General features: G+C 42.9%; 1 protein-coding gene across 1 annotated transcript in view; it reads left to right on the top strand.

The window, feature by feature from the left end:
• The window catches only part of AHNAK2 (AHNAK nucleoprotein 2), a 74,219-nt gene that overhangs the window by 26,959 nt on the left and 25,043 nt on the right, over positions 1 to 22,217 (top strand). The window contains 1 exon segment of the mRNA XM_050335587.1: positions 21,977 to 22,053. Within this exon segment, the coding sequence (XP_050191544.1) occupies positions 21,977 to 22,053 (77 nt within the window).

The raw sequence follows: 22,217 nt of genomic DNA on the forward strand, positions 1-22,217 counted from the left end.
TCATATTCTGAAGGGGGGAAATATCTGAATGGGATTAGGCATTGTCATTTTGAAAATTAGATAGAAATCAGCTTTTGGTGAACCTCAAAGAGGATAGCATCTCTTTCCAATATTAATGATTCTGTGTTTCTGTGTGTGTGGGCTTATTGGGAGATGTATGAGGTGAAGATCTGTGAAACTATCACGAGAAAGGTAGTGGCTTCAATTGCTGATGTTTCCTGGTATGAGATGAGAGTTCCCTATTTCTGCTTCTAAAGTTGGCCTAAGGCACATAATTTACAAGAACACAAAAATGTCATTAAGCATTCCCCAAATATTTTCATATATGTCAGAGTTGATCTGATTTATGCTTCTTGAAAGGTTGCATTGATTTTTACATGAACTGTGTCCTCACGCTCCTTAAGGTTGACTTTTTCACATAGTGGGCTTCATTATGAGAAAAAAATTGTTTGCACAATGAATGAATAGTTCAGACAACTCAGTGCCTAAATAACGAGCAAGGGCCCATTTTGGAGGCAAACTGGGCATTTTCACATGAGAATGGTTACACTTGGGTTCATGGTGGTGAATGGCTATGAAGGCAATGATGCGTGCAGTTGTGATGCCAACTTACTCCTCAGGCTTTCTACGAACAGACTGGAGTGGTCATGATGGGTCATGTGTTCTTAGGCTCTGCTATCAGTCTCCTTTTTTGGGGCATTGACTATGTAAATGGTGTAAAACAGACTTTGAAAGTTATTTCGCTCACAGGTATTTATGAGGGGACATTCCAATGATCTACAGAGCTGGATGGAGGCAGGACCCCCACAGAACTGCTATGAAAGGAATAAACTCAGTAATGGCACTGTGATCTTACATCTGTATTTGGATTATATGTTCACTATGGATTTAATCGCTGCTTCAGTCAGTCTAAGAGCAATCTGTGAATGAAAGGGTTTGGATAGAGATAGCAGGAGAAACCGTGTTTTTCTTCTTAAAATTATCCTTCCTTAGAGATTAAAAGAAGCTTTTGGATAACTGTACTGGGTTATGCCAGGAGAGCTCATCACAGAGATTAGTGCATTCACTACATAATTATAATGTATACATTGCATTTCTCATCAACCAAATGTATAAACCTTATTTAGTCTAAATAAACCTTAAAGCCCAGAGAATAAGCCTAGCACTTGCAGATAAGCTCAAACATGAATGTAATCTCTCCTAAATAGACCAGGTCTTTTCTTGAAAAGAAAACAGGGTGCTCAGCACATGTGACAACAAATCATCCCTGGGTCTCATGCTGAGGAGATCAGAGCAGCCATCAGGAGTCTCGGAGGAGCCCAGGCAAACTGTCCACAGCACATTTTCCTCGGAGCTCTGCCCAGTGCTTCGCCCTCCCTCTCTCCCTTTCTCTCTTCTTCTGCTTTCCTACTGTGGATAAACAGCCCCAGTCCTGCAGAACCACTCACATCCCAACCACATGGTCAGCCCTAGGCCATGGGGCTCCTCCTGGAGACCTGGACCATCATTCCCATTCTGCTGATGAGCACAGCAGTACTGGGAGCATGGCAGGTACTGGATGCATGGAGTATCCCTGTTCAGATGTCTGACTGCTCAGAGCAGATTGGAAGACACATTCCAGACTGGCAGGATCTCAGCAGTGGTAGGTAGGGGAAATCTGGGAGCACAAATGTTGTTTGGAGGGCAACAGTGTTTTGTCATTTTGGGGCCAGCATGAATAGGTACATGCATCAGCAGCATTTGCCGTGCATCAGTCAGTGCCTGGTAAGATGATGTCCCAGCCAACCCATGGGCTCTGGAGCACTTTGTGCAAATTCAGAACTGCCTCTCTCTCTTGATTTAAAAAGTGCTGCAGTCCCTCTCTTTCAGCATAGAACCATGGCTTTTACAGGAGAACAGCGCACGGTGCAGCAGCACAGAAGGCTGTGGCAGGCAGATGGCAGAGCAGATGGGTGATGGTGCAGCAGGTTGGGTGTTTGCAGGCAAGCAAATGGTGCTCAGGCTGGCAGTGCAGTGATGGCAGGGGCATTCGGGGCAATCGTCACTGGAGGGACACAAGGTGCTCTGGAATGGAGGGGTTGAAGTAGCTGAGTCAGATTAACTTGTTGGATGTGGACCACAGCTGATGGTAAGGCTTGGGTAGGAAAACCTGTGGAAAACCCCTGACTTCCTATTTTCAGTTTCCAGACTTTTATTCTGAAGAAAAGTTTAGATTCATACAGCATCTGTGAAGGAAGTTTGTGACAGGCCCACCTTGAAGTCCTTTGGAGGCTGGTATCTCTGGGATCAGCCTGTTTGGCAGAGGCAGCATTGAGGGAAGATACCTTGGCAAAAAGACAGGATTAGGAGTGGGGGAGACCACAGCATGCCGTGCTGCCACAGCCTGCTGCTTCAGCAAGGCTACCTAAAGGTACCTGCAAACCCTCGGGATGCTGTGATGGAGTCAAAGACAACTCCAGAAGAGGGGCAGAAGCAAATGGCATGGAAAGAAAACCAGTGATTTTGATTATTTCTCAAGGGCACTGAGAGAGCAGCCAGCAGGGCCACACACAGACACGTCCAGCCAGACCAGTGAAAACCAGTGTGGGTGAGACAGCCTCATGCAGCAAAACCTCCTCCTTGCCTCCGTGGGCAACCACAGCCTTTCCAGCCCAAGGAAACTCCTTGTAGGTGTTGCAGCAAACGCTGGTGCTGTGGAGCCGTGTTGCACATCAGCAGCAAGACGCACAGCAAACAGTTCTTGCAGTGGTTGGTGTGTTGGGGGTGTTTCTGCTGCCCCCGCCATTCTCAGCTGCCTTTTATTAATTTATTTGCACTCCTTTGTGTCTGGGGCTTACTGCTGGTTCACATTCGGTCTCTGCCCTGCTTTGAAAGATGGGGGTTGGAGTCAGCAGATCTCCACCCTGACGTTTGATAGGGAAGCAGTGCTTTTGCAATCCTCTCCCAGGCTGTGACATGCACTGAAAACTGGTCTTCTGCCAGCAGTCCTCTGTGTTGGGAACTGCAGGTAAGCTCAGGTGCTGCACAAACACCTCTCCACTATCACTCTGTTGTTTCATGGTCTGGGCTGAGAAAAGTCCAGCAGCCCACGGGCCTAGGGCTTTCATTTGCACCAGAGCAAAGGGAGGGCAAAGGAGGTATAGAAATCCTCATGAGTGTTTTCCCTTTCCCACAAATCCCTCTCTTTTAAATGCCCAGTAAGGGATATAGAGGGAGGGAAAACTGTCATCCTCTAATCCAAAACAGGAGCTGGCTGTCATACCAGCACAAACAGACCCGCCAAGTCCTCCGCTAACTCTGGTCTTGCGAGGAGACAGAGATGGACTGCGATAAGGTTTTGGCTCTCGGACACACTTGGAACTACAGGCAAGGCCAGCCAGAGCCTGTGCACTCAGGGGAGGGGAGCTGGGACTTGCTAAATCGACACTGACAGATAGCAGCAAGGAGCAGTGTCCTTGACCTGACTGCAATAGCTTTGAGGAGAAGGAGTGAGAGCTTCCTGCTCTGCAGACAGCAGTGTCTCAGGCATGAGGTCACGCTCAAATCTGTCAAACTTAACTATTGTTGCACAAAAGTGGCACAACCCAGCCATGTTTGTCAAGACCTGCTCTTGTCATTTGTTGCTGCTGCAGTCTGATGGCAGGTTAAGGTCCCCGTTGTGTTAAGTGATACATAACCTCCTGCCCAGGTGTGCCTTGGAGGACTTAGAAGCTTTGTGTCAAGCGAGTTGAGCAAAATGGAGGTGACAGTCATGAGGAAACAGTGGAAACAGTTTTGCAGAGAAAGAAGGAAGGCTTTTTTGGGCTGCGTTTTTGTTTGCTTCATTGTCTAGAAGATCTTAGAAATTCCTGTTCATAATAAAGCCGTGTTGGCTGGAGCAAAGCTATGGATACAGTTATCTAGCATGTGGGTTTGTGCAAAGTGCTCATGGTGGAGGCACATAATACAAGAGCATGTAGTAAGAGCATGAGCACTGTGACCTTGCCATATGTGGGATCTCCTGCTGCTGTTCTGCAGAGGAGCAGAGGCCTCTGACAGGAGACTTGAATGCAAAATCTGGAGGATATTTATTTTCTAGGCAAGAAAAACAAGGGACTTAAGTGTTTTAGGCAACCTGCAGCTGCTAAAGTTTCTGTTTCCACCGTCATGCCTCTTGAGTATTTGGGGGAGAGGAGGATACAGTGTGAAATGCTGCCTTTCTTTTTAACTTCTGTTCAGCTCCCCTGAAGTGCCTTTGGTAGGCAGAGCAGCACACTGGCAGTGGAGTTATAGCAACAGCAGCACAACACCTACAATCCCACCTGGATTTGTATGATGACAGTAGGAAAAATGAAATGGCATTCACCTTGAGGGCAAAAAACCAGGCAAGTAACAATGCGTTCAACTGCTCAGAGACATGAACTCACCTTAGGCTGACAGCCATAAGGATGTTTTGCTGACAGGGCATGACATATTCCATGGAAATGGGATTTACTTTGCTTTTGGAAAATATATGGATGTGTCCCACCATACAGACACCAGAGATAGCTTAATGGGCAAATTTTAAATATTTGTACACTCTGTTCACAAAATAAATGAATGGAAAATTAATGCTAATTAGCTATCAGTCCTTTGGCAGACCTGAGTGGATTCAGTGCAAGAAACATCCTGACAGACCTTCTTACCTTTCCACAAAGTAAAAAGGTGTAGAGGCTTGTTTTAAATCTATACTTAAAAAATCATGATGCAGTATTTTTTTTTTTTTTTAATAGTTGATCAGTCTGTTTTAATAATAGTTGATCAGTCTATTCACTGCTTGGCTGAGCTGCTGTCATGGCTTAATCACGGATATCAACTCAGCCCCACATAGCCTTTTGCTCAGCCCTCCCCACATGATGGGATGGGGAGAGAACAGGAAAAGTGAGAAAACTCGTGGGCTGAGATAAGGACAGCTTAACAGATAAAACAAAAGCCACACATGCAAGCAAAGCAAAACAAGGAATTTATTCACCACTTCCCATTGGCAGGCAGGTGTTCAGCCCTCTCCAGGAAATCAGGACTCCATAATGGTGACTGGGCAAGACAAATGCCATGACTCTGAATGTGTCCTCCCCCTCCTTCTTCCCCGAGCTTTATATGCTCAGCAGACACCATATGGTCTGGAATATCCCTGTGGTCAGTTGGGGTCAGCTGTCCCAGCTGTGTCCCCTCCCAGCTCTTTATATACCTCCAGCCTCCTTGCTGGTGGGGTGGTGTGAGAGGAGCAGAAAAAGCCTTGACTCTGTGGAAGCACTGCTCAGCAATAACAAAAACATCCCTGAATTATCAACACTGTTTCCAGCACAGATCCAAAACACAGGCCCTTACCAGCTACTACGAAAAAAAAATTAGCTCTACCCCAGCCAAAACCAGTACAGTTACAAAAATCGTATTTTTGTAATTAGTGGTTTTTTGCAAAGTCATGAAATATATATATATTCATTATATATATATCTCTATATGCACAATGCATATCTCTATAAAAGCAGTATGTGCTTAAATGAGTTTTGCACTGATAGGCTATTTGGCAAAGAAATCACTTCTAGTTGTCCATTAGGGCTGGATTCAATAGAAATGTTGGCTGACTTCACTGCAAGCCTTGGAAACCATCAGAGTATTCAAGGCTTAAGCAGTCAGATGCCTGCTTTAATTTCTATTGACAAAGGAAAAGGAGGGATGAGTAAATGTAAAACATTTCCTTCCAGCATTGAGCTAAGAGAGGCAGCATGGTGCAGGGAGGAGGTGAAATCCGGGACATCTGGGTTGTATTTGTTGCCGACTCTGCTGCCAACTTGCTTTGTGACTTTGAGCGCGTCTTTTTTTTTCACTTTGCTATCTTATTTTCTGCGAGGTGGGGACAGTTTGCCTTGTTTCACATGCACCTCTGGGCAGGTGCAGGAGCTTCCTTGGTGACCATGATCAAGATGCTGGAGTAGCCAAGCTGGCATATTTATATGTGCCAGGCAGTGCTGTCTGGGTGATAGATACCCCAGAGGGGTGTGAGGGGTAGCTGTGCCTTTTGAGAGCCCAAAGAGGAAGATGTTGATTAAGTAGCACCACACCTGCTTAAACACATATCCATAAATACAAGTAACCAGTGCCTTCTGTTACTACTGATCAGAAAGTCATTTGGACCTGGAGCTGGGTTGGCAACCTCTACCTATGATCTCTTATTTCATTTGCTTTAGCAATCCCAGGGAAGAGGCAATTGCTTTTGGGATAAATCACAGGGAGTGAGGTAGCTGTTTTGAAATGGTCTCTGGACTGTGCTTCCAGTACCCAAAGCTGTTTTCAGAATCTTGGTGTGAAGGAAAGAAGCCTGGCAGCTTCCTTTTTTTTTCTGTAATATGTGTTTTCTGCCAAATGTGAAGAACTGTAAAAGCATGTGAAAGCAAAGAGAGAGTCATATATGGCCTTCTGCATGGCTCCAGCAATGGCTCCATAGTCCACCAGGGATATTTAGGCTATAGCTGGGAAACTTCTGCCTATCTCTTATTTGTCATTGTTTCTCACTTTATACAACAGTGATGTCTTAGTGCTACTTGCTGTAGACATCAGTAGAGTTCATGGCTAATCTACAAAATGCTTGCATGCTTTTATAAAAGTATTTACTCTTACAAGGATGCAGGCATGATTGCTCTGAGCAGTGGTGTGTGCTCTGCTCAATTTTACAAGATGGAGTCAAAGCTGATCTCAGCCCATATCACAGTCTGAATTACAAGATTAATACAATATAATATGCCATGTGTCAGCTTCCTTGAGGCCAACGGATGTCTTGCTTGAGTAAGCACAGAAAGAAATCTCAATACTTCAACATTTGATCCTGTGGCACTAAATGACCAGCAGGTATCATCTGAATCCTACTGGTTTTTGCAAGCTTTCATTTATGGCAGTGTCCTGATTATCCTGCTGATGGGTCAAGGTGTCTTGCGTGAACCCTCCTGGAAATCCCTGGAACACGAGAGCTTGGGCAGACCTGCCTCTCCACAAAGCTGTACACGATCTCAAGACTCCGTGGAGTGTCAGTATAGATGATGGAAGAACTTGCCATGAGTTGTGATAATCATGTGCCTTTAGACACAGTACATATCTGTGAATAAATATGCAATATACAATCTAGAGCAAGAGCAATTAATATCAATAGAAAACATTAATAGTAACTGATCTGATCTATAGACTCTACAGCAATATTCCCCTTTATTTTTTTTAACCTATGAAGGAAAGAGGTTCTTAAGAATAAGAGGGCAACACTAGTATAAATTTTGCCTGCCAAATGTAGCTTTGTCGTAAGCTGTTGTAGTTTAGCTGTATTGATTTTCTCTCCTCTGCAGGGAACATAAATATGTTCTTCCTCCAACAGGAACAAATTTGGCAACCTGAAACAGTCAATTGACCTGGGGTGCAAGACACCTGGGTTCAAGCTCTGATTTGGTGGGTAATGCAGTCGCATCACCTCTCTGCTTCCCACTCTGTCTGTCCTCCTCTCCCTTTGGCTCTCTCTGTTATTTTGACAGAAAGCCCTTTGGGGCCAGCATTGTTCTCCATTGTGTATTTGTACAGCATAATGAGGTGTCAGTCTTGGGACAGGCTCTTGGAAACTACCAAGGTATAAATGGTAATAGAAATTAATTAAGCGAATACCGGTGTCCTAGGTGTCAAGGCAGAGTGTAAAAATGATCTCAAGTGAAGTGGTCTGAATGTTTTAAAGTGTGATACAAAGCTTCTCCAGAGTTCAGAGGCTTAAATCCATCCCTTAACGTGCAGCCAGGACTTCCTGCAACAATTCTCTAGTCCTGCACAGACAACTTTGTGATGTGAAGTAAAAGCTCTATTTGAATCACCATGGGTTAAAGGCGGTTATTCCCACAGTTCCCATTTCCTAATGTTTTCCACTCATGATGTTCTCCTCTTTTAATGTTCGTAGTAACTCATGCCAAAAAAGGTGTTTCCTATCATGTTCTCCTCACATTGTGTGTTGTGGTTTGGGGATTTTTTTTATTCCATATTTTAAATCCCCAGAGAGCTAAGGTTAGTCATAAACACACTTTTGGCTATCAGATTCATGTGTGGTTTGCTATAGCAACAAACAAAAGCATTAGTCAGAAACTGGCATGAAGCTATAAACACATATTTTTTTGTGATATTACCCAGAGTGAGCTTAATTTATCTGGTACACTGTTGCCACACAACTGCATCGTATTTAGACTATTATCCTTGTTGAATAGGAGCTTAATAGAAAACCCAAATAATGTATTACAGAGAAATAAGCAAGTCTGTTAACTGATGTTGTTGTCTGAAGATGACAGCCAGATTCTGCTATTGCACTGCTGTTAATTCATCTGAACACCTTCAGAACCCAAATGTAGATCAGAGAACAAAGTCTGAATCGATGTCTATGGAATAACAGGAAGATTATCATCAAAATATAAAATCTTGCTTTGCCTTTGCTGTTTTCACCCCCCCCCCCTAATTCTACTGCAGCAAAATGATTAGAGGCAGGTATTATCAGATTGCGGTAGATGGTTGAAGTTTGCTGCCAACACACTTGGAACACATTATCTGCAGCATGGCAGGGAGAGCCAGGCTTGGGTAGAGATACTCTCTCTCTGGTTGTGCCTACACAGCACCGGGAAGGTGCTGTTTTCGCAGAGCCAGTGTCGATCCAGCCGGTCTGGGGATTAGGAGGAGTGGCTTGTGTAGCAAGCACTGGCTTCCCTGGGGAGTTGGTTGGGTTTGTACAGCACTCACTGAAATCCCACAGCTAGACAGCTACTAGTCCCTGAGCCAGCTAGTTTAAAGGTTGCACTGAAGGCTCTACAGAAGTGGTGATTTTTTTGCCTAGGCAGAGTAGGCACATTCCTGCTTTATTCCAACCATTTGTCTCCTCTTCCCTGCACCTTTTCAGGAACATGAGCCTTGCTCTGTTTTGACAGCTGCATTTAATAAAAAACATATGCATGAAAAATGTGTTTTCCAGTATTCCTGAGCTGGCACTGCTCTGCAAGGAGAGCTTAAACTTCCCTAGAAATTGTTCAGACACGTTTTCAGATCCCCCTCTTGGAACATAGAGCTGTGAAGTGTTCGTACCTCCCTTCTGCAGAGGTGTGCAGAGTAACATAGGTGTAATACCCACACCTACACAAGTGATTAGAGTAACAAAACCATCAGAGCCTTCTTGTATCAACCAATCCAGAAGTTGTTAACTGGGCCAGTGGTTCCAGCTGCGGGGATAAACCTGCAGCAACATGTACTTTGCACACGTGTGCTGAAGCACTCTGAGAATGGGCCTTCGAAGTTCAGGGATCAAGAACAAGACCTAGCACCAAGCATTGGCCAAGCTGGGTTTAAAAACAAAGAGCTTTTCCCAAATCAAACTCATAACAGGAGAACATGCCCCAGGAGGTCCTGCATTTTAGCCCTGACCGTGTTCACTGTGCTTTGCTTAGTATTGCTGATCTGGGTCCTGCACACTTGAGACCCTGGACCAGGTGTCTTTTCAAAACCTTTTGAGGTAATTTTTCCATGGTAGATTTACCTGTTATAGGTGTGCAAAAGGACCTGTTTTTCAGTTAGCAGCTCCTGAAGCAGGACTTCAGGAGGCTTTGAGCAACTTGGTCTAATGGGAAATGTCCTTATCCATGGCAGGGGAGTTGGAATGGGATGATCTTTAACGTCCCTTCCAAAACACTCCATGATTCTATGATTCTGTGACTTACTCTGACCTATGTGTTGGTTGTCTTTGCCCTTTTCTCATCTGTGCCCGTTGCACCAAGCCCTGCACTTGATTTCTCTGGAAAAAGGAGAGTTCTGGCTGTTTGTCCTCTAAGAGCAGCAGAGCACTTTTCTGTTTCCTTTATTCTCTTTTGGTCAAATGGGGACAGACCTTCTCCGTAAGTGTTCAAAGGATTTACAGTGAAGAAAGAAAAAAATTCTGCTCTCTGTTGTTGCAGAATTCTGTTAAAGCTGGCCCCAACACCACTATATAAAGCAAATGTTTCAGTCACTGCCAAAATGTTATTGAAATCTCAGTCCACAGAGGACTTTGGGACTGCAGTATTTAAAAATGTTACAGTAAGATGGTGGTGGAACTTTTTGTTTTAGACAGGATAATTTCACGGTAGCAATTGTTCTCCTTTTCTGGCTTTATTGACTACAGTAGTGTGCATAAGTTGTGCACAGTGCAAGGAATGCAAATCCACAGAATCACAGAATATGCTGAGTTGGAATGGACCCACAAGAGTCCAACCCTTAACCCTGCACAGGACCATTCCCAAGGTTCACACCATGTGTCCGAGAGTATGGACCAAATGCTTCTTGAACTCAGACAGGCTTGGTGCTGTGACCACTTCCCTGGGGAGGCTGCTCAAGTGCCCAGCCACCCTCTGGGTGAAGAATATCCAGCCTAAACCTCCCCTGACCCAAATTCAGGCTGTTCCCTCGGGTCCTGTCACTTGTCACCACAAAGAAAAGATCAGTGTCTGTCCCTCTTCTTCCCCTCATGAGGAAGTTGTAACTGCAATGAGGTCTCCTCTCAGTCTCCTCTTCTCTTTCACTTTCCTTAGGAGAAAGCAGTAGTCTCTCTGCTGCACACAGTGAACTGCAGCTCACAGAGAGCAAAGTCCTCACTGGGGCCATTGGATCAGGCAGGATGCAAAAGAGCTAAGTAATAGAACACCATTTGTTTAAAAATGCTCTTTGCAAGGATGTGCAGAAAACTCTACGGATGGACTGAGGGACATCTGCAGGTGCCTCCCATTCTTTCCTCTTGCACTCCCAACTTTTCACAGTTCCTCAGATCAAGGTGGTCATTGCTATTCTTCAAAGTGGAGACAAGCCACTGGATTTAAATGCACAGATTTAAATTACTCTGGGATCTGCTGGAAATAGATGGATCTGATTCTTCTCTCAGGAGGCTTCTTCAAAGACTCTAACTGAAGTCCCTGGGGTCTTTGTTTTGCTTATACTGGCTTTGTATTGGTACAAGGCTGTTTCATTTCAGTGGAGCCCTTGATCTAGCTGAATAGCAAAACGTAATTTACTCTCCTTTATATATTACTTTGAGTATAGCACAGCTGTTCATTGAGAAAAATCTTACCATGTGCTTTTAAAAAGAATGCATGCTTTTTTAACTGAGTTAAAAAATACTTAAACCTGAGTGTGATCAGACCACTATGATAAAGGAATAGTCATTTCTGTAAGATATCATGATTTTTGTAATACAGAGAGGCTCGGAATCTTTGGAATCAGATTTAGGCTTGATAATCAAATCCAAGAAATATTTCTGTTAGTGCTTCCAAACAACTCCACCCATCTCAATTCATTCACCAGTTACTACATGGATGAACCACAGTGTAGATACTATCTTGCTATTCTAATCTTTAACCAAAAAGAAATCCAGAACTGCAGTAATGAGCCTTTGAGGAAATGGTTTCTCCCTGTCGTTTATACTACTCTCTGTGAAACGTGAAACTGAAATCTATTTCCTTAACTGAACTGTGTTTTTCTCTAATCTATTAGGCAAGCATGATGGTTTGTTATTTTTGGGTGCTAGAAGGCACAGAAATAGAAAATCAGTACTGAATCATTTAAAAACCACATGCAAAGAGTAATTTTTTTTTTTTGGTAAAAATATAATGCAATGAAAGTTTGTCATCATCAGTTTTTCCTTCTATAACTTAATATGCACGTAAAATTCCAGTGCTTTTCAGTCCTACATAATTATTTTTAATTTCAAAAAGTAATGTTCACAGATTTTATTTGTAAAAGAAGACAGCTATCAAAATATATGCTTAGAAAATGCTGGGGCAAGGTATATATTTGTTAGGGAAATATGTTCAAAAAAAGAGGTACAATCCAGTGGACCAAAATCAAGAGACAACATTTTTTAAAAGAATTTGGTAGGTGACCTATTCAATTCTTTTGAAATCTGACCTTTTTGTGACAGAAAACCAAGTTTATAGTCCATTTATTCAGATTTGAATTACATTGATGTGGACAGAGCTATAGTAATTTATTTATTTATCTGACTCAATGAATTAGTTTATCTGTAAATGAGCATTTATGCTTCTGTAAATCCACAGTCCAGAAATTCTCTCTAATTTTAAAGAGAATCACACAAAACCAAGGAAAAGTGAGCTGTGCCAAATGCTGTTTTGCTACCATCACTGTTTATTGACAGAAAAGATTTTTATCTTAACAAAGCAAGGGAACTGTTAACTTTATCTTTGATGTAAAATATTTTCCCATAATAATTTTCTGTCACCTTTATCCCATATCTCTTGTATTACATATACATTAAGGAATTTAGAAGATTAAAAGATATTTTTTTCCTGTGGTGATTTACATCCAAAGAAGTTGTGCAGGGAAATTTCTCTCAAACTGAAAACCTGTTTCCAGGGGCAGATATTTATATAAAAGCCCCCATAAAAGGTTGTGGAAAAAACTAAACTTTTTTTTTGCATTCCTGTTTTGAGGGGGGCTATGCCCAGCATACCAAAGGGATGGCTAAAGTAACATCACTCCATTAAATTACTATATTATCAGTACCTAATTGTGCACTGAATTTTATCAGTGGAGTAAAGGGAAATAAAAGTCTTCCTAGATCTTAAGACCATAGGGATCATTATATGAACTTTCTGTCTATATATGTAAGTATGTATATGTTTATATTTTTCTCTAAATACCAACATTTTTACTGAGCATTGGTTCTGATGAGGATATTTTTTAAGCAGTGGTTTTGAAGAGGATTTTTTAGCAGTTTGGGCTAAAAAGTCTGTTTCTAATTTGGTGTGGTAAGTGCCGTTTATATAAAGCCTGCATCAGTCGCTTTGGGCTTTTTGCATAATGTTCATATATCCTCTATTCTTATTCTTCTCATAAGACCTATTCTTAAGGAACAAATGTGCTTTCTACCAAAGCCACTGAGAATTAGCATCTTCCTTTAATATGTCAGAGAGGGGACAAAGAGTAGTCAACTTCCCTTGCTACCTCTCCTGGTCAGTACTGGGCTACCTTAAGAGAGAGCTTGGGGTTATGGCCACTGCTTCTGAAGAGATACTGGACTCTGCAGCCAGAGGAATCGAGTCTCCAGGGCTGCCAATCAAGCCTACACAGGCAGAACGATCATTTTCCATAAATGTATTCATTTGATTCATTTATAAATCTGAGCAGGGCTGTACTTTGGCAGTAGAGCAGGCAATCTGCTCTGGGAGAAGCCTGGATTCTTGGAGGGGTGAATCAGCGAGGAGAAGGAATGTGGCAAAGTTAATTTGTGTGAGCTTTATCTGCAATAGGCACCCACCTGCCTCCACTTCTAGGCAAGTCATGGTAAGAGCTGAATTCACAGCTATCTAACAGGGAGGTCAGTGGGAATCAGCTCCTCACTCTGATAGGAAGGCAGCTGTGCTTCTCTTTCCAAGTCTAGTTTGTTGTATAGGTGAAGGAGTTTCCTTCTGCAGAAAGAAAATTGCAACGTGCCCTATCAATATATTGGATAACCAAATAGCTGTAGAGTAGTTCCCACTAGGGTTTCTGAAACTGGTAAGCAAGTGAGAGCTCTTCATTTGCAACATGTCCCTGAAGCCCTTCCTAAAACCCAGACCATCCAGATGGACAGCAACACCCTGGGAAATTTTAGCTGGGTATCCATGCAACTGTTTACAGCGTGACAGAGACTCAATTGCAAGTAAAACCAGTATATCCCAAGAGATAAACTGTTGAGTCCCAGGAGATAAAATTGTTGAGGATTGCAGTGAATTAGACAAGTCTTTCTTTATTTAGCTATGAATTGCTAACTTGCTTTTGCCCCATCCAAAAGAATGGTAAGCAATTTTTGTTCAGTCCAGGAATTAGAGCATACATAACAAAACTGCTAAAAAGTGATTCCCTTCTCTTACCAACTTTGTGAGAACAGAGGCCCTGCAATCCTGGAAAAGTCAGAATTGATAATTATCAGAGAGGGTGATAATTCACTCCATTATCACAATAATTATGCAAGAGAATACTGTAGGAATTCATGCAGGAAGTAAAACACAGATTGGAAACCCACTCTGTCACGTAGAACCTGAGAGAGAGGAAAATTCCTGCCTAAGACAAGCAAACACAGAGACACAGGGTAGGATGTTACACCTATCCTCCAGGCAATCAGACAAACTGCAGAGATGATAGAAAACTTGAGCTTCCTGAGCCCATGGCACAGGAGAAACAGCACCGAACCTCTGGTCATTTGCTGGGTGCCATGAGCATTTTCTCCAGCTGCCCTTTTCACTCTACCACTTGTAGCTGTGTTTTACCTAGCAAGAGGGTAGATAGACTGGGAGAGAGAAATTCAGGTATCAACCACTGCTGACTGCTTTTGCTGTCTCTTTTGAACATCACTCTGTTGATGTTCTTGCAACAAACTTTGGTTAAGAGCTTGTTTTCAAACTCTGTGAAACGTTACTCTGTTTCAGCTAGAGGTGAAATATCAGACTAATGAAATACTTTAGTAAATTCGATTCCCGGTCAGGGCCACTCCCGGGCAGGTGGGGCTCGTTAGCCCCTAAAGGCAACCCACCTACGTCCTAAGGACCTCACTGCCACCGTCCAAGCTCGCTTGGCCCCGGCAGATGAACCTTAGGATTAAAGGGTGGGCTCAGTTCCGCGCACACTGTGTCTCACCTAAAAAATCCAATGCGCAGGCTGGAAGGTGGAAAGACCTTCCCCGGATCTTCGCTCGCGAAGACTGGCCATTATTCTTGTACTGGAAGAGTTATGAGGCTCTGGCCAAACTACATTTCCTATATAGCCAAGTAACCAATAAATGGTGATAGCTAGATGAAAGTCATTAACTCAGGATCTGGGAAATTTCAATTTGACAATTGGAAAAAAAAAAAAGTCCCTTGTGCTTTTCAGGTTTAAGTATGACTCACGCTGAGAAAGTCTGTGCAGAGCTCCACCAGAGTGATTTATTCTCATGCTCTGAACTGTCCTATGTATTCTGTTAAGTTTACCATCAGAGAAAAAGTGGACCAGTGTAAGAATCAAGAGCTCCTTTCTGATCAGTCTTCCTAAAAGTTTTGCTCCTATTGTGAAGTGTGAGCAGGAATGCTTTTAATAGTTTTAAATCTGTGGGCAGAGCTTATCAATAAACACACACTCACAGGAAAGCCATTCACTCTTCTTTTCATCTGGGGGCTGTTAGTTTCTCTTTTTATGGTAGTGTTTATATCTGTTCTTAGTTGCCAGTGCTCTTCCACATCTTTCCTGATATTAGTCAACCTGTAGAAAATGCTCTATAAAATCCTGCAGAGTTTAGTATGGCCTGTAAGGACCCTTCATTCCAGAGACATTTCTCTGCTTGGATGTACTTGGCAGAGCAGAGTACTGTTCCTTTTGATAAAAGTAGGCGCTAACTTCATGGCCAAGCCTCTGGCTGGGCAAGGAGGCTCATGATTGTAACTTACATATATATTCTGTTTTCAAAAGGTTTTGAGATGAAATGATTTGAAGGCTTTTAATGAAGTACTCCAACAGCCAACAAGGGCAGCTTAACATACCAAGGCATTGAATCAAAACATCTTGTTCATGCCTTGAATGGAAGGAAACTATTCACACGTTGGTTATTTGGGAGTAGCTGCTCCTTCAGCAAGACTGTGCTACAAGCCTCTGCTTTCAGCTCCGAAGGCTGAGCTACATTCATCACAGCACAAGTATGCAGCCCAGGGACAGAGTGCAGCCAAGGGGCATTACCAAACCAGTGCAAAACAAAGGCAGGAGTATAGCTTAAAACACCGGCCCGGCTGGTTCTGATAGCATCCCGCTGATAATAGGGCCTGTTAAACCCCTTCAGCAGCAAAATCTTTATCTTCATTCCACAGACTAGCCCTTTGTCTTCATCCCACAGAAATTTCAGGGCTTGGTGGGGAGGGTTCCACTCCCAGCACAGGGCAGAGGGGAAACACTAAAGGGGAGTTGCTGATCCTCACTTTATCACCTTTTCTGAGGCAGAACGGCTGCTTTTTCCAGTGTGTCAGTCGTTCATTTCAGAGCTGACGAGCTGGTTCTTCTAGGTGGAGCTACTGGGTGCCCCCGCTGTCTCCCTGGCAGTGGTTCAAGTGAAGTAACATGACATTCCTGCGATGGAGAGCTGGGAGAGGCAGCCTGCTCCGTGACATTGCTCTCGCATCTCCCCCTTGCCATGTATCCTGCCTGGATAGAGTGACAGCCGCGGCATTCCCACTGCGGTCCTGCCATGCCCCGGAGCCCTGCCCAGCAGTTGTTGTAACTCAGTCCGTGGGATCTTGCAGGACAATGGAATGAATCCAGGTCTCTGGAATGCACTAGGAAAGCTCAGTAGAAGAGGAATGTCTTGATTTTTTTTTTCCCCTGACGATTTTCCCTAGCATAGCTGGAGCTGCTTACTGGGAATGCCATGAGCCTGCTGGAGCTCATGGTCAAGCCTACACAGACTGTGAAAAAGCCTGGGCCATAAAATGTACTTTAAACCTCATGGCAGCTTCCTCTAGGAACACAGTACCTGCGTAACAAGGTTTATTTGCAGACACTTTCAGATTCTTATCTTTGCAACTGATGCTTGCAGGATCATTTTCCTCCATCATTGCTTGCTTGGAAGTCAGGTGAACTCACCTATCTTAAAAAGTGCTCTTGAGAGGCCAAGATGAATGCCAGGCATGTGCATAGTGTTCCTGTTATCAAGTGCTTTCCTGGACTGGGACCCACAATTTTAAATATTCTAACTATTCTAAGTATTCCTTATTTCAAATATAAGAAGTGAATCAGAATGGGCTGTGGGACTTCACAGATACACTGCTCAGGCGACTGTGAGAGCTCTGGGGAGGAAAAGGAATCCCAGTAATTCTGATACCTGCAAGAGAAGGAGAACAAGCTGTGGGGGAAAAAAATCGGGCACACCACCCATCTTGAGAAAGGGATGCAATTTTAAAGCCAGAGGAAATTCTGAAGCAATTAGCAGTTACTACCTATTCATGCATGAGAAATAGCAGACCCATGACAGGGTGCCTGAGGGCAGAAGGACAGACAGACAGACCTGCAGGTACAGGGACTGATGGCTGCAGTAAGAGAGGTCTGATGCAGGAGCCAGCTGAAACTGTCCCTGACAGCAGCCATGCACATTTTTGTTTACAAGAAGACATAAGCAGACGAGGGAGCCCCGTGAAAACTGCTGATCCACATGTACGAATTCTTTAGTGGGTCAAACACAGTGCCAACAGTGACAATGGCATTAAAAATTATTACTGCAGTTGTTTGTCTTGCAATTATTCACTCCTCCTTCTCCTTGTTAATAATACAAATCAAGTTAGGTGCCTGCAGTACTTTGCGCTGTCAAAAAAACCCTGATCTACAGATGTCCCAGCCTTGCCCACAAGCCAAGGTGCAAGTCTTCTAGTGCCATGGACTCAGAGCTATTAATTTCCACAGTAGTGCACAAACAGGACTTTTAGTTTCTTGTCATAGCTTAGAAATGGTAACTAACATACACCAAAATCCTGATAAAGAAAAGGCACAGGTTGTGTGCCTAAGTAACAATAAATGAGTGAGCAAAGCATAAAACTTTTCACCTGTGGACAGATATTTATCACAGATTAGATTCCTATCTGTTAAGAGAAGCTGTTTGTTGAAGTAAAGTTGAAGTTGTTTCAAGGAAAAGTAATATACTAAAAGATAAGAGCAGATTACTTAAATTCACTATCATATGCAAACATAATTTTGGTATAAAATCTCAAAAAGCAGAAACCCAAATTCTCTAAGAATTGCAGAGATCGGGATATAGTTTGTAAGCAAAGAAGCTGGGATTATCTGCAAAGAACGTTTTTGTTTCTTTTATTAACATCTCTGGTATTCTCATTTGTTGTTTTATTTTATTTCAAAGTATATAGATTACCGTGACTTTATATGCAAGTGTTCCAATTAAAGCTAGGTTTCTCTTTATACAATACATTAAAGTGCAGTTGATTTGAATTCAATGACACTGTCCTGAAATTTATTATATTGTCTTAAGTGTGGTTTTGGAGACTGTTACCCTCTGAATGTTAATACCAAAAAAATAACCTGGTTTTTTTTTTCTTTGCGGTTTTACCCAGAACAGTCCATCTGGGTTGCTAGGCTAAAGATAAAATATTTTTTAAAAATTGCATTTCAAGCAGCAAATACACATTTCAGTCATATGATATGAAAATGATCCAGCCTATATAACTCCTACTGCTTACTTTCAAAAAATTCCCTTGTTCCTAAGTCAGTTCAGTGGTTATTAGAAGTAGTCACTGATGTAAATTCCATCTTGTTTATGAAAACCTTTTGAACAAAGCATTGATTGTCCAGGGATCATAAAAAAAGTTAAGATCTATAAAATGTTGGCATCGCTACTATTTGGGGCACGAGAATGACATGCATATAAATCATAGTTTATTGGCACAGACTTTTATACTCAGAAAGAAGGCTTTGCTGAAAATGTACTGTAATTCCCCTCTTTTATAGATTTGTTTTTAAAGTATTCTGAATCAGGAAAGAAACTCAGAAGCAAATTCTAGTCTGCAGTAGGAATCAAGGGCACAACAAGTCTTTTATAACTTGGGTTAACTACTGTAGAGGGGCAGCTTAGGCAGAGTTTGGGGAAATCAGGGTGTCTGGAAAGGCCTTGGTCTGAAGCTTTTGGAGGGAAAGTCATCCATATAGCTGATGTCCCTCCATGCAACCTCAACCACATGTCTGTTATTTTGTAGGAAAGGGCCTACTATCATCATTTAGGAGCAGTAATGGTTTACTAAAGGCTTTCAAAGGAGTACTCTGTCCCATTCTACCCATCATGAGGTGGATGAAAGAGGGCTTTTATGCTGACAGATTTTCCTCTTAACAGGAGGGGATTTTTGGGGGACATTTTTGCAAACCTTGATCCATAGCCCCTCTAAGAAGGACAAGGAGAGCAATCTCCTGCCAATGATTGGCTAAGCACATGAAGACCCCTTTGTGCCTCATACACCACTGCTTTTCGTGATCCATGGCTGGTGAAACTCCTCTCCTGATGCAGTCCCAGATGAGATGTCATCCAGGCAAGGTCTATCTCTCTATATCCACACGGAACAAGAACTGGCAGTGTTATTTGTTGGTTTAAAATGGCATCATGATGGAAAATAGCTGTTCGGGTCTCACTGCACAAAGTGATCTAATTCTCTTGGATTTTCTAACAGGAAGATTTTAAAGGTGTTGGTCACCTAATCATCCTAAGAATGACTTAGTTTTAGAAGCTTCAACTCAGTTAGAACTTGTAGGATAGCTGCAGAATCCCAGTCTCAAAGGGTATGCCCCACTGGGTGGTGTAAAATCAACAGCACAAACTGTACAGGACCATTCACGTCCTGATATCAGAGCACCCCGTTCTGGCATTGCTCCAGTTCCAGACAACAGAACTGTCACTGGAGTTACACCAGAATAAAACAAGAGAAACAGCAGCGAACCAGCCTAAGACACCTCACAGCTAAGTCTTTCCTGTTTCTTTTCCAGTAGCAAAATTTTGGCAGCCACCAGGGATCAATGCTGTTGTTAGCACTGAAGTGCTGCACCAAAGAGCAAACACTCCAGTGATCCAAGCAATTTTCTGTTAAGTCATTCTACTGGACTGCAGGGCTTGCGGGTGGGATTATCCCAAGTGAACAATATGGCAATGCCGCAAGACTAAGTCCTTACTATTTCTTGGAATTTTAGTAAGAGCCATAAAATTCACTGTTGGCACCTGAATCTTTAGAAGCACTAAGTGAATTAAACAATCAAGCCTCAATCCTGCAGCTCTTCTCCTCATATGATGCTTATTAAAATTCATGTGGTGTAGTGCTTCTTGAATGGATTCCAAAATTTTCAAGCAGAAATGCCAAAAATTAGGTTCATAAATCCATATCTAAGATTTTTAACAAGGTTATGCTCCTTTCCAATTTTCTTGGGCTTCTGAAGTTTGCAAATTCTAGAGCTTTTGAAAAAAAAAAAAGGCCAAATTTTAAGAAGGTCTTTAGACTGAGTTAGTCTGCATTAAGACCATTTTCTAGAATTTTTTAGAACTGTCCATCGTAGGTGTCAGGACTAGTCCTGTGAGGGCTAAAGGAGGCATTGTAAGGCAGCCCTGTTGTGTTCTGGGTTGACTCTAGTTCTCTGGAGCTAAGATACCACAGGAGAGCTGATTTGAATGCTGTACATATGGCTAATGAGGATGGCTTCTGTCAAGTTTGAGACTTGACCCACAGACTGTTACGGGATATTCCCACTGGGAGCACAATGTTTCTACTCATCTTAACAAAGTGATCCATCACTGATCACAGGGCATAACTATTTCATAACTCTGCCTGTAATAAATAAGTTCACCCTCAAAAAAAGTCAAGGGAAAAGTAGCTGTAGGAGATCAGAAAACTAGGAACAATGGCTAGTAAAATCACAGCCAGAAGTTTACAAAAACTTGACAACGTGTGTAAGTCAGAGCCACTGCATACATGCTTAAGTCATGCCAGCTTGTCTGCACACACAGCATAAACCACATAACCACATCCAGAAATGCTGTGTTACAGTCCAAGGATTCTCCATTTAAAGGAGACAATTAATGAGTTGCATGGTTCTTCTTGAGATTGTCTTCAGTAGTGTTTGATCATATTTTTAAGCCACAGGATCCATTTAGGAGAGCCAAAACTATGTATAAATCATGCAGAATCACAGAATATGTTGAGTTGGAAGGGACCCACAAGGATCATCGAGTCCAACCCTGAGGCCTGCACAGGACCATCCCCAAGAGTCACACCATGTGCCTGAGAGTTGCAGAACTGGGTGTGAGGCAGCTAGACAGGCTGCTAGCTTGGAAAAAACATCATGGAGACAGGAAAGACATGGTTATCAGGACAAGGACTTGTGCATGTGTTAGAATAGCTTGTGTGTCAGGGAATGTGTAGTTCAGCCACACTGTCCTCTACTGGCTCTCTGAAAATGATGTTTTTATTCATGCTCTTTTCATTCTTTCATGCCCAATTTAAAGCATTTCAACAGAATCATACTTTCAGACAGTCCATCTCCTTCACCTCATCTCTCTCTACCCTCAATACTTGTAAAAACCAAGAAAGCAGAGTCTTTATGACTGTGAAAGCTTCGTGATGTTTACTCTCCAGCTTTTAAGACCTTTGTCAGAAACAAGGAAGAGTTTCAGTATACTCTGGTGTAGTCTTCTCTGTCTCCCTCCTTCTCTACTTGTGTTGTCTCTTTTTCTTGGTGTTTACCACTCTTTCTTACACACATTTTCACAGAAGTGACAGAAACTCCTCCAATCACTTCAGCATTGCAGTTGGAGCTGTCTGCAAACACTACATGTGGCACAGGGTGGTCTGTGACCTCCTCCTGCAGAGACCACCCCACAGCCACCCTGCTGCTAAAGCCCTGCAAATTGTGCCCAATGCACAGCTCAAGCCTCCCTTGGTAATAATAATGCAAAAATACAACAAACTTACAATTATACGTGTTCTCCAGTCTGGGGATTTTTTTCCTTCATAAAAGCCTTCCTTCACATGTTTCATTCCTTACCGGGGTGTGAATATTCCTGGTATCTTTGGAAAGACTGATCTGACAAGATCTAAGATAAGGAGAGTGGTGAGGCACTGGCACAGGTTGCCCAGAGAAACTGTGGATGCCCCATCCTTGGAAGTGTTCAAGGCCAGGTTGGAACGGGCTCTGAGCAACCTGGTGTAGTGGAAGGTGCCCCTGCTCATGGCAGGGGGTTGGAACAAGGTGGTCTTGAAGGTCCCTTCCAACCCAAACCATTCTGTGTTGCTGGGAATCTAAATGAAAGCAGGCCTTTCCACTGCTGGCCCATGCATGTCCCCTGGCATGCTGCTTCAGAGGTTTTCAGCTTGCAAACTGACTGCTCTGTGCTCTGTGGGGATCCTGCAGGCACCAACACCCTCTGTGCTGCTTTCAGGTTCTGGACGACAGCTGAGACCAGCTGAGCCCCCGGGAGATGCTGACGCCGATGCGGATGCAGAGGATGAAGAGTCTGTGAGTTTTTTAGAGTTTTTCTGTGATGAGAGTTTGGCAAAATAAGATCTTAAATATTTTGTTTATAGCTGAGTCTTGCTGGTGATTTTCCTCCCCATTAAAAATCTCTGCTTGGGATTGTCCTGCCAGCTCAAAAGCGAGAAAGTTGCTTCAGTAAAAAGGCA

This window comes from Myiozetetes cayanensis, unplaced genomic scaffold (assembly GCF_022539395.1).
Source record: "Myiozetetes cayanensis isolate MyiCay16 unplaced genomic scaffold, myiCay2020 scf6-25, whole genome shotgun sequence".
In the NCBI taxonomy this organism is placed as follows: Eukaryota; Metazoa; Chordata; class Aves; order Passeriformes; family Tyrannidae; genus Myiozetetes; species Myiozetetes cayanensis.